General features: G+C 43.6%; 1 protein-coding gene across 1 annotated transcript in view; it reads left to right on the plus strand.

Annotated features, from left to right (window-relative positions):
• TNFRSF13B (TNF receptor superfamily member 13B) overlaps positions 1–13,225 on the plus strand; it is a 32,787-nt gene that overhangs the window by 13,111 nt on the left and 6,451 nt on the right. The window contains exons 2-3 of the mRNA XM_034989312.1: positions 7,616–7,752; positions 10,124–10,369. Of these exons, the coding sequence (XP_034845203.1) occupies positions 7,638–7,752; positions 10,124–10,369 (361 nt within the window). The 5' untranslated portion in view covers positions 7,616–7,637. The remainder of the gene's footprint in view (positions 1–7,615; positions 7,753–10,123; positions 10,370–13,225) is intronic.

The raw sequence follows: 13,225 nt of genomic DNA on the forward strand, positions 1-13,225 counted from the left end.
TTTTTCTTAGTCAGTCTGGCTCAAGGTCTGTCAATTTTGTTAATCTATTCAAAGAACCAACTTTTGGTTTTGTTGATTCTCTCTAGTACAGTTTTTCTGTTCCCTATTTTATTTATCTCCACTCTAATCGTTATTATTGCTTTCCCTCCACCATCTTTGGTTTTAGTTCACTCTTCTTTTTCCAGTCCTTCATGGTGTACAGTTAGGTTATGATTTGAGAATTTCTTCTTTTTTAGTGTATGTGTTTATAGCTATAAATTTCCCCTTTAGCATTACTTTTGCTGTGTCCCATAACTTCTGGTAAGTTGTGTTTTCATTTTCGTTTATCTCAATATTTTTCTAATTTTCCTTGTGATTTCTGCTTTGATACAGCAGTTGTTTAAGAGTATGTTGTTCAGTTTCCACATATCTGTGAATTTCCCAGTTTTCCTTCTGTTATTGATTGTTAGTTTCATTCCATTTTGATCAGAACAGATACTTTGAATGGTTTCAGATTTTTAAAACCTGTTAAAATTTGTTCTGTGACCTAATATATGGGGGGGGGTTGTTTTGTTTTTTGGGGAGGAAGTGAGGGGGGAAGAGGCAGAGGGGCAGAGGGAGAGAGAGAATCTTAAGCAGGCTCCACAGCCAGTGTGGAGCCCGACGTGGGGCTTGATCTCACGATGCCAAGATCATGACCTGAGCCAAAATCAAGAGTTGGACACTTAACCAACTGAGACACCCAGATGCCCCTATGATCTAATATATATGGTCTATCATAGAGAATATTCCATGTACACTTGAGAAGAACGTGTATTCTGCTGTTGTTGAGTGTAACACCCTGTGTTATGTCCATTATACGTCATTGGTTTATAGTGTTGTTCAAGTCCTCTATTTCATTATTAATCTTTTGCCTTGTTCTTCTATCCATTACTGAAAGTGGGATATTGAAGTATCCAAATATTATTGTAAGACTATCTTTTTCTCCCTTCAATTCTGTCAATTTCTGTTTCATATATTGTTATTAGGTGCATGTATGTTTGTAACCTTCTTGCTGTATCAAACTTTTTATTCATATATTTTGTCCTTCTTTGTTTCTTATAACCTCTTTCACTTAAAGGACTATTTTGTCTGACAATAATAAACACCTCAGCTCTCTTTTGGCTATTATGTGCATGGAATATATTTATTCATTGTTTTACTTACAATCTCTTTGTGTCCTTTTTATTTAAAGGAAGTCTCTTGTAGACGGCATATAGAAGGATACTGTTTTCTTTTTTAATACAATCTGCCAACTTCTGCCTTTTAATAGGGGAATTTAGTCCATTTACTTTGATGAGATTACTGATAAAAAAAGGATTTATTTCTGTCATTTACCTGTTTTCTGTATGTCTTATATGTTCTTTGTTCCTCATTCCTCCATTACTACCCTCTTATGTATCTAGCTGTTTACTTGTGTGTAACATTTTATTTGCTTTTTCTTTCCTTTTTTGTATTTTTTAAAGTTATTTTCTTAGTGATTATCTTGGGGATTACAATTAACATCTTAAACTTATAGCAACTTAATTTGAAGACTAACTTAGTTTCAATAATATACAAACATTCTCTTCCTATATCTCTGTCCCTTCCCATTTACATTGTTTTTGTCACAGATAACCTCTTTATACATTTTATGTCCATTAACAAAAGTTTATAGTCATAGTCATTGTTTCATGCATTGGTTCATTAAATCATATAGAGAAAAAAAAGGAGTCACAAGTCACACAAAAAGTACAGTAAAACTGGCTTTTATATTTACCTGTGTAGTTACCTTTACCAATGTCCCTTATCTGTTCTTATGATGTGTCTATGTCTAGGGTACTTTCATTTCAGCAAAAAGGATTCCTTTTAGCATACCTTGTAGGGCAGGTCTAATGAACTGGTAATTAATTCCCTTGGCTTCTGTTTATCTGGAAATGTCTTAATTTCCCCTTCATTCTTGAAGGATAGTTTTGCTGGCTATATCATTCTTGGTTGGCAAATTTTTCCTTTCAGGACTTTACATATATCATCCCACTGACTCCTGGCCTCCATGGTTTCTGAGGAAAAATTAGCTGTTAATTTTATTGAAGATCACCTCTATGTGACAAGTTGTTCCTCTGTTGCAGGTTTTACAATTTTCTCTTTGTCCTTGGGTTTCCACATTTCCATAATGTGTCTCAGTGTGGGCTCTTTGGATTTATCTTATTCAGAGTTCATTGAGATTTTTGAACATCTATATTCATGTGTCTCCTAAGATTTGAGAAATGTTCAGCCATTATTTCTTCAAATATTGTTTATGTCCCTTTCTCTCTCTCTCCTTCTGGAACTCCTATAAATTTATGATGGCATGTTTGATGAGGCCCCACAAGTCCCTCAGATTCTGTTCACTTGTCCTCATTTTTAAAAATTTCTGCTTCTCAGACTAAATAATATAATTGTTTTATCTTCAGGTTCACTGATCCTTTCTTCTGCCTTCTCCAAATCTGTTGTTGAACCCCTTTAGTGAGTTTCTTTCATTTCAGTTATTGGACTTTTCAATTCCATAATTTCTGTTTGTTTCTATTGTTTAGAGCAGTTTTGGGTTCACAGAAAAATTGAGTAGAAAGTACAGAGAGTTCCCCTATGACTCATACTCCCAAACATGCACAGCCCCCTATACTACCAGCATCCTGCAATAAAGTGGTACATTTGTTACAATTGACGAATCTACATTAATACATCATTATCACCCAAAGTCCATAAGCTTACACTAACATTTACTTTTGGTGTTATACCTTCTATGGGATTTCACAAATATGTGTAAGGACATGTATCCACCATGATAGTATCAAACACAATAGTTTCAGTGCCCTATAAAATCCCCTGCATCCCACCTTTATCTCTCCCTCCCCAAGCCCCTGAGAGCCACGCATCTTTCTACTGTTTCTATAGTCCTGCCTTTTCTAGAATGTCATACAGCTGGACTCACACAGTAGACTTTTCAGTTTGGCTTCTTTCAGTTACTAATACGCATTTAAGATTCCTCCACGTGTTTTCATGGCTAATAACTCATTTCTTTTTAGTGTTGAATAAATTCCATTGTTTAGATGTACCATGGTTTATTTATCCATGTACCTACTGAAGGAAATCTTGCTTGCTTCCAAGTTTTGGTTCCTTCTTTTACCACTTCTATCTCTTTATTCATATTCTCATACATCATTCATGCATTGTTTTTCTGACTTCCTTTAGTTCTTTGTCCATGGTTTTCTTTAGCTCATTTAACATATTTAAGACAGTTGATTTAGCATCTTTGACTAATATTTCCAATGTCTAGACTTCTTCATGGATAATTTCTGTCAAAGTCTTTTTTTCTGTGAATGTGTCATATTTTCCTGTTTCTTTGTATGTTTTGTAAGTTTTTTGAGAACTGGACATTTTGAGTATTATGTTGTGGTAATTCTAGTTCTCTCATTCCTCAGGGATTGCTGTATCTTGCTTGTTGCTGGCTGGAGTCCATTTGTGGCTTTTCCAAACTATTTTTGAAAGTTTGTATTTATTGTGTGTGGTCACTGAAGTTTCTGTTCCTTTATCTCTGCAGTCAGCCAGTGACCTGACAAAGGTTTCCTTAAAAGTCTGGCTCCCAAGAGTGGTGGAGAGTACTGTCTCTTTAAATCTCCATGGAATGCTTGGGGTGCCTGGGTGGCTAAGTCAGTTAAGTGTGTGCCTTGGGCTCAGGTCATGATCTCAGGGTCCTGAGATCGAGCCCTACATCAGGCTCCCTGTTCAGTGGGGAGTCTGCTTCTCCCTTTCCCTCTGCTTCCTCCCACCTGCTCATGCTCTCCCTCTCCCTCTCTCTCTCTCTCTCAAATAAATAAATAAATAATCTTTAAAAAAATAAATAAATCCTCATGGAAGCCACTTCAGCTGATGGGGGTTGAAACAATGGCCACCAACTTGTGTGCTAGCCTCTCACTGTTCAAAAACAGCAAACAGCAGTCAGAACCTACAATCCCAATATTTGGAGGACAAGGTCCTCACTGCCCATCTAGGTTCCAGCAAGTTGCACCAGCAATATGAGCAGCTGCTCCCACTGCTGCATACATGGGGTAGAGACTGAGGAATGGCAGCCACCAGCATGAAATAAGCTGAAATGCACCAAAATTCCAAAAACTTAACCAGTCTCTTCATCCAGCTTTCCCCTGGGTAAGTCCAGAGTTTCAAAACAGTGCCTCCAGATGGTTGCTGCCATCAACAGCTGTTAGGTGGAAAGGCAGATTCCTGGAGTTTCTACTCTACCATCTTCCCAGACATTGTTCTCACATCCCAGTTTTGATTTGAGATGTCCACTAGCTTCCCCACAGAACTCTATGGGTAACCTGCCTATTCTCAAGAAGGTTTTAGAATGTACTCTTAATCTCTGGTCCTCCTAAATTTTATGATGATGGGTCATGGCTGGTGAGAATTTATTGTGCCAGATGCCTGAGTGGCTCTTCGAATCTGGAAGCTATATCCTAGAAATCTGTTTTCTCTGGAGCTCCCATTAGTCAACCTTTGGACCTCCCGAAATAATTCCATAATTTTCATATCTTTTCTCTCCTTATTTTCTGGGACATTTCTTCAATTACATCTTGCAGCCCTCCTACTGATGTTTTTATTCTAGTTATTATATTATTAATTTCTAATAATTCTTATGTCTTCTATGCATATTCTTTTTAAAAGACAGGGCACCATTCCTTTTCATAAATGTAAAAATTCTCCAATCCTTCTGAGGATATCAATTGTTGCTGGTGTCACCTTTTAGTTTTCTTCTCTTCTCTGCATTGTCTCTCTTGGCTCCCAGCATGTTCTTTCTGCTTGCTTTGTTTGAATTCTCTTTCATGTAGAGGGGGTGCTCCAATATCAGGGGACCCATGGTTCTTGGTTCACAACTTAGACTGAGGCAGAAACAGCTGATTGGAAGTTCTGAGTAAACAAATGGGGTTGTTAATGTAGAAGCTTGGCTCTCAGATGGTCAAGCAGCAAACATGGTCATTTTCTTGAGAGAATCTCCCAGTCAGTGTCTTTAGGTTGTTTCCTTTGGATCAGTTTTCCCAGATTCTGCTGATTTCCTGCAAGTTGCAGGATGGGGAAGGACACATTTTTTAAGACCCGGCCACAGCACTTGTTAGGTTGTGTTTTGGAGAGAGCGGACTTTATGGCTACCCTCAACTATGTCTGAGAAGGCCCCTAACCTTTTGCTTAGGTTGTCAAGAGGCCGTTACCTGCCTGGGGATGGGCTTTGGCTGGGGTCAAGCCCTCTTTCATCATTTTGCCTTCCCATCCCCCACTGTCAGAGATACTTGGTGCGTCCAATTCCAGAGACTTCCTAGGGTTCTGTGGCTCAAATCAATGTCCTTCTCCCTGTGGGCATCGAAGGAGAGAGATCTTTAACTGAAATCAGTCCCAGTTCACATGCCTTCCATATCCCAAGATGTTGCTCACATCTGTCCCCTGCTGCAGTAACCTTTTTCCATTCTCTTTCTCTTTGAGGACAAATATCTTTTTCTTGTCCTTTTAGTAGGGTTTCAAGAGGGAAGGAAGATAAGCCCATGTGTTTAAGCTGCCACATTAAACCAGAAGCCACTGGTCTTTTCTCAGCTTACTTTCATCAAAGAGTAAACAAACGGCCCTGAAAAATGTTTAAAAGGAGACGTTTCTGGTGAAGCTAATATGAAGTCAGGCAGAAAATTGTAGAAAAGGTGATGCATTCATATAATGGAAGACTCAGCAATACAAAACAAATGACTGATAGAGCCTTGACAGAGATGTGTCTCAGATACCTCATGGAGCCAACAAAACCAGACACAAAAGTTCAAGAATGGGCAATATTAACAAGCTACAGTGATAAAAATCAGAGTCGAAATTACCTCTGGAAGGGCGCCTGGGTGGCTCAGCCGTTAAGCGTCTGCCTTCGTCTCAGGTCATGATCCCAGGGTGGTAGGATCGAGCCCTGCATACAGGCTCCCTGCTCAGTAGGAAGCCTGCTTCTCCCTCTGCTTGCCACTTCCCCTGCTTGTGCTCTGTCTCTCTCTCTCTGACAAACAAATAAAAATCTTAAAAAAAAAAAAAAGACATAAGAGCTGGGACACCTGGGTGGTGCAGTCAATTGAACTACCAATTCTTGGTTTTGGCTCAGGTCATGATCTTATGTTCGTGAGATCGAGCCCTGTGTCAGACTCCATGCTCAGCACATTGTCTGCTTGAGATTCTACCTCCTTCCCCCTCTGCCCCTCCTGCTCGTGCTCTCTCTCTCTAAAATAAATAAATAAATCTTAAAAAAAAAAGACAGGGCGCCTGGGTGGCTCAGTCGTTAAGCGTCTGCCTTCGGTTCAGGTCATGATCCCGGGGTCCTGGGATCGAGTCCCACATGGGGCTCCCTGCTCGGCAGGAAGCCTGCTTCTCCCTCTCTCACTCCCCCTGCTTGTGTTCCCTCTCTCGCTGTGTCTCTCTGTCAAATAAATAAATAAAAAATCTTAAAAAAAATCCATTTCCGGGGTGCCTGGGTGGCTCAGTCAGTTAAGCGTCTGCCTTTGGCTCAGGTCATGATCCCAGGGTCCTGGGATCAAGCCCCGCATCGGGCTCCCTGCTCAGCAGGAAGCCTTCTTCTCCCTCTCCCACTCCCCCTGCTTGTGTTCCCGCTCTCACTATCTCTCGCTCTGTCAAATAAATAAATAAAATCTTAAAAAAAAAAAAAGAAATGACCTCTGGAAGTATCAGATGGGAGGAGATCCAAGGGAGTCTTCAGGGTGCAAGAAATATCTATACCTTGTGCCTTGATGTGGATTGTAGTGACACAGGTGTATACATGTGGAAAAATTCATCAAGCTGTACATTTCAGATTTGTGCACTTTACACACATCATTGTGTGTGTCTCATATCTCAATAAAAAAGAAAACAGGAAGGAAATAGACATTTATTGAATGCTTGCTGTATGCTAGGCACTGGCTAGATCTGCTTTTTTTTTTTTTTTTTTTTAATTCACTTAATGAGCACCAGCTCTGTCCTGGACACTTTCTAGGTTCTGAGGACCCAGAGTGAAGACAAAAGTTAGAGTTCTTGCCTGAAGGATGCTCACAGTTAATGGGGGAGACAGTATCTAATAGTCACACTTATAAAAGTGAAGTGAAAACAGTGACAAGTGAAGGGCACATCACTGCTCAGAAAAAGGGGCAATCTGAGAAGAGAATCAGGATTTTCTGAGGAAATGAAATCGAAACAGTGGGGTCTAAATGATCAGGAGAAAATACCAGTGGAGGAGCAGGGAAGAAGAGCATTTTATGCGAAAGGAACAGCATTTTGTGCAAAGGTACTGTGGTAGAAAGAGGCACATTAAAGAGGGCAAAGAACAAGGCTGAGAAGGGTACAGAAGTGAGAGAGGGAGCCTCAGAACAGCCATTTCACAAATGGGGAAACTGAGGCTCAAGGAAGTGAGATGGCTGCTGCAGGTCTCCCAGTAGGTGGAGCTGGGGTTGGAAGCTAGCTTGTCTGGTTCCCCTCCGCTTGCTGAGACAGAGGGTAGGAATGTGAGTGGGAGTGACTGTCTGGGTTCTGACCTACAGCAGGGTGTCCAGCTACCCTCATGCTCCCTGCCTCTCAGCTCTACAGCACCTGTGAAAGGGATGGCCATGGAGCCCTGCCCTGAAGAACAGTACTGGGATCCCCTGCTGAACGTCTGCCTCTCCTGCAAACCCATTTGCAGCCATCAGATTCCACGCACCTGCTCAGCATTCTGCAGTGAGTTCTGGGGCCTGAGCCCCATGGGCTAGATCACCCCTTCTTTCCCCCCAGAGGTCCCTCAGGCTCCATTGCACTTGGGTGGTTGAGAAGGAGGTGGTTAAAGGAAATGTACAATGTGGCACCCTTTTACCCCTCAGTCTTTCTGCTCTGGCCATGCTGGCCTCCTTGGAGGTTCTTGAACATGCTGTTTTTTCCTGCCTCAGTGTGTTTGCACATTTGTACTTTATGGTTGGAATGCATTTTCCTGTTATAGTTCCCTCAGCTCCTTCCTACTCAACCTTCAGGTCTGAGGCCAAATGTCAGAGGTCCTATCTGACTACCCAATAGAAATGAAGACCTTCTTTGTCCTTCTCTGTTCTAATTTTCTTTTGAAACTTTTTATTATAGGAATTACCACAGAGAGGATAAAATAATAAATTCCTATCTACCCATCATTAGCATTAAAAATTCTGCCTTTTTATTCCCCAGGCATTTTTTTGCTTGTGTATTTTATTTTATTTTAAAGATTGTATTTCTTTGAGAGAGGGCAAGAGAGCACAGAGGGAGTAGGAGAAGGAGAAGCAGACCCCCTGCTGAGCAGAGAGCCTGATGCAGGTGGGGCTCGAAACCAGGACCCTGGGATCATGACCTGAGCCGAAGGCAGACACTTAACTGACTGAGAGTATCTCCACTATCCATTAATGAAGTAGAATATTCATTGTATCACTTCACAAATATTCATGGAACTCTCTAGCTCCTTGAAAATAGGAAACAGACATGATCCTTCAAGGGGGTTATCATCTAATGGAAGAAATAACTACATTTCAAGGGAGAAAGATAAAGTACCATAAAATGCTACAGTTGGGAGAGACCACCTCTGGCTGATGGGTTGGGGAGCAGGGAGGTATTCTTGGAGTAAATGCCACCTGAGATAAATTGTTAAGAGTTTGTAGATGTGGCGTTGGGGGGGGGGCACTCCTGGAAGAAGGACCAGTGTGGGCAAAGGCATGGAGGTGAAAAAAACACAACAGGAAATATCAAGGTCCAGAAGGGAAGTTTATGAGGTTGGGCAGTGAGGGTTGGTGGTCTGGGAAGCTCAGACACCACCTGCAACAGCCACATTAGGGGCCTGAGGAGGGGAGGAGGTCACACATAAAATGCTGGGAACACCATTGTCATCCCATCAACTCCTTCTTATGAGTGGCAGTGGTCTTATGTGGATTACTGGAACCCCGGGGCAGAGCCAGGGCAAGAAGAGATCACTGATCCCATCTGAGTCTTCTCTGAGTTCCCAGTTCCACCATCTTCCTGGTCTTTTCCTTTACTCTTTCAAGGACTTAAGAGTTGGTGTGTGTGTGTGTGTGTGTATGTGTGGGTGGGTGGGTGGGTGTGTGTTGCAAAGAGTCAAAAATGAATATTCTACTTAAACCTTCTATTAATCCAGCATTTATTTATTATGTGTCAGACACTGTACCAGGAACTTCAAATCCTCCTAGCAAATTTAAGAAGTCAACATTATTGTTACCTTTGTCTTGGAAATGTGGGAACTGAGGCATGGAGAGACCCCACAACCTGCAAGTGGTAGACTAGGGATGCTCTCAAATCTCTTTGACCTTGAAGTCTGTGTTCTTACCCTCTATCTTGCACAGCCTCTGAAATGTGCCCTTAAAATAACCCTGTGTGAGTCACATTTTCATATAAATAAAATCTTGTTTTAAAGATAAGGGAAGCCCTGTGAAAGTATAGATTTCTATTATGCACTCAAAATTGCTCTCTTAAAGCAAGTGTGATTGGGCTTTAGTTTACTTGATTTCTGCTCCTTGGAACTGATGCCTGTTTAAGCTCTTATAATTCTCATTAAGACAGAAGAAACACTATTAGTTTGAGCTTTCCCATCTTCCTTCCAACCCCCTCCCTCAACCTGCCAATGTGGTTGCTGGCTTCCTCCTCCAATCCTTATGTTAATATGAAATATGTTTTTCCTTTATGAAGTTTGAAAAATACAAGTGAAGAACTTATGTGATAATGTAATAACCTAGATTTCAATTTTAAAAGATAACTAGAAAATTCTTATATGTTTAGAAACTGAGAAATGCACTTTCAAATAATCTATAGGTCAAAGAAGAAGTAATAATGAAAAGTGAAAAACACTGTAAAGTAGATATAGAAAAAATACTACATATCAAAGTATATATTGCAGCTAAAACAGTACTTAGAGGACAATGTATAGCCTTCCATTTACATATTGGGAAAGGACTTGCATTACTCTGGAATTGCTTTTGGGGAATTGAATTGTGATTTTTTTAAAACTGTGATGCCCTTGAAGGCCAGCTTCACAGGGCCTGCAGGTCTCTGTCACCCAGTAACATTACTCATTTCTATCTCCCAGAGGCACTCAGTTGCCGCAAAGAGCAAGGCAGGTACTATGATCAGCTCCTGAGGGATTGCATCAGCTGTGCCTCCATCTGTGGACGTCACCCCAAGCAATGCACATACTTCTGTGAGAACAAGTTCAGGAGCCATGTGAACCTCCCACCAGAGCTCAGGAGACAGCGGGCTGGGGAAGCTGAAACCAGGTCAGATGACTTGGGAAGGTACCAGGGAACAGAGCACAGAGGCTCGGAGACAGGTCCAGGTAAGTCCTCTGAGGTTGGCCTGATGGTGTCTGAGGGCCACAGTGGGCAGAGGGCCAGGTGCCAGGCCTAGATAAGGAGGGTCTACAAAGCAGGAAGTCCAGAGTCCGGGCAAATGGCCAGAAGGGGAGGGTTATCACAGGATAGAACGAAATTTTAGGCAAAATACATAGAAGTCTGTGGGCGAGAAGGACGCAGGAGGAAAAGAAGAAAAAAAAAAATCTGATCATTGAGAGCCTTATAATGGAGGCTAAATGAGTTCTTAAAACACAGAGCAGCAGGTAACCAGCAGAGCTAACCATGTGAGCAAGATCTCTGATTCCATTTAGAGACAATGGGGACTTCCAAAGAATGAGAAGGAAAAAAGTATTACAAAACAACTGATGGTGGGCGTTGGCCACCTGGGACATGGTGAGAAGGGTCCCTGGACCTGGTCATCTACTAAGTGCCAACCATTGAAAGTGTCTAATTATCCTCCCAGAAAACACCTCTTGGCTTACCTACCCTACTCTGCAGTGTCAGAAAGGATGGGGTGGAGGAGAAATGCCATGTGGACCCATAAGCACTTGAGATACTTACACTGCTCTTGGTCTGTCAGTGGAGAAACATTGGCTGAAGCTCCTGGAGGCCTGACTGGTTTCTTTCCTCTGTTGTGATTTTCCTCACAATGACATCATTTCCATGGCTCCAGATCCTAGTGCCAAGATACCAAAGGGCAGGCATTGTGTGCCCTGATAATGGAGGTTGCCCAGCCCCAAGTTCTACTTGGTTAGACTGTTGTCTTTTAGTCTTTTCTGTTCTCTTGTCAGTGAGCTGTTGCTGTGTAACAAATAGTCCCAAAACTCAGTGGCTTATTATTCTTACATATTTGGGTTTTGCCTGGGGTAAGCTGTGTTCTGCTGGCCAGCTAGAGGTGGTTGCACTCCATGTGTCTCTCCTCCTCTTCCCAGGACTAGGCATGTCCCTCTCATGATGATGGCAGGAGTGTAAGAGGTAGAAATACACAAGGCCTCGTGTTGCCAGGCTGGGGACATGCACTACATCCGCACTGCTGCATGCTATTACTCAAGTTGCAAAGCCAGTCAGATTCAAGGATGGGGAAACAGATGCGGGAGGAGAGACAAAGAATTCGTAGCGTTGGTGAGTCTGTGGCTGATTGTAATCTAGCACAGTCTCTCTCTCATGAGAAATGCTGATTCACATGCAGAGGGGCATGGATACAGAGGGAGGGAGGCACAGAACCATGACATGGGGATGGGCGGGGCACACCTGCTCCTCCAGTGTCTAGTGACCCGTATGTCCAACCTGCAGCTGGCGATGTATTTGGATTCTTCTAGCCAAACCCAGAACTTTCTCACCTTTAATGCAATAGGGTCCCCTTCAGATCAATACTACCCATTTTATGGGTTGAGAAACTGAGTCTCAAAATTTAGAGTGAGTTTCTGAGACTTGTACAATGAGTGCATGAGCAGTGCGGAGCTGGGATTCAGGCCAAGTTTCTGGGTCCCAAAGTTTATCCATTCTGCAAGAGCAAAAATCCCAGAGTGGCATTCACAGGATTGTTATCACTTCCTGAGGGTAACCTGTTGCCCGTGGGACAAGATTAGCTATTCCTGCTTATGACTCCCAGCCAAGCCTCACCCCTGGAGGGCACTGGGTGGAATCTGGGAGCCTCATGTTGGCTCTAGGAGTAGATCCCTCAGGATGTGTGGATGGGGGTATGTAAGGACATGGTGGGGAGCCAGGGGGGTCCACATGCAGGTCATGCCTGACCCTGCAGCATTAGCTGTCCCACTAGCCGGGGACACCACACACCCTCCCAGGAACTCAGTGGCTTAATGACTGTCTTGCTATGGCCTGAGTCTCCCCAGAGGTCTGGGGTTTCGGTCCATTCTGCTCTCTCCTCTCCTGCTGATGGGGCCGGAGCTGTGCTTGGTGTGGATTATAAGCAGGAAGTACGAGGGTTACACGCCGGGAGGGCCAGGGGTGGACCTGTTTGAGAGCATGGACTGGAGGACACCATGGGGCCAGGCTGTCTCCAGCTGTGGCCAGTGGTGGAGCTGATGTGATCCCATCCCCCTTGTGGGCTCCCCAGATCCTGCCATCCCCCTATGAAGTCTGCATCCCTGCCAGGCCCCACCTCAACCCTACTCCAGCTCTTCTTGCAGTCCGTCCAGACTGTCATTCCTTCATCTGACACGTAACTGGGAGGGTTTGCTGTGCGTGGGCGAGGTGGCAAGACCAGGCAAATCCTGTCCCTGACCCCATAGAAGTCACAGTCTAATGGGAGAGACAGACAATGCACAAGACTCAAGCAAATGACAAATCAGTCTCCGGGCATGGTGGCAACATAACGCAGCCAGGGGTGCGATGGGGGGGCAAGGCAGTCTTCTCGGAGGAGGGGCCTTTGAGGCAGACTGGAGTAATGGTGCAGGCTGTGGAGCCAGACCCTGGTTCCATCCCTCACTAACTGTGTGACCTTGAGCAAGTTACTTAACCTCTCTGAGCCTTGGTCCTTTCCTGGGTTGGCCGTGTTAGCTTCCTGCAGGTGCTGTAACACCTGCCCCACACTGGGGAGCCTAAAACCACACAAGTGTCCTCGCTCACCGCTCTGGAGGCCCGAAGGATGATATCCAGGTGTCCAGAGCTCTGGGGAGCATCTCACTGGGGAACCTGGATTTCGTGGGCCTACGGGGTGGCAGTTGTGTTTCCAAGAATGAAAAAGATGCCCCGGGGACCCAGGAGGTGTGTGCAGAAAAGGACGGAGAGGGAAGCTCTATGGGGGGGAATGGGGGAGTGTGCCTTTGAGGGGTCATAGAGGGTCCCCCAGACACAGTGGAGAGGAGCTGTCGGCGAGG

The sequence above is a fragment of the Mirounga leonina genome, unplaced genomic scaffold, assembly GCF_011800145.1.
Source record: "Mirounga leonina isolate KUSES-001 unplaced genomic scaffold, KU_Mleo_1.0 Mir_488, whole genome shotgun sequence".
In the NCBI taxonomy this organism is placed as follows: Eukaryota; Metazoa; Chordata; class Mammalia; order Carnivora; family Phocidae; genus Mirounga; species Mirounga leonina.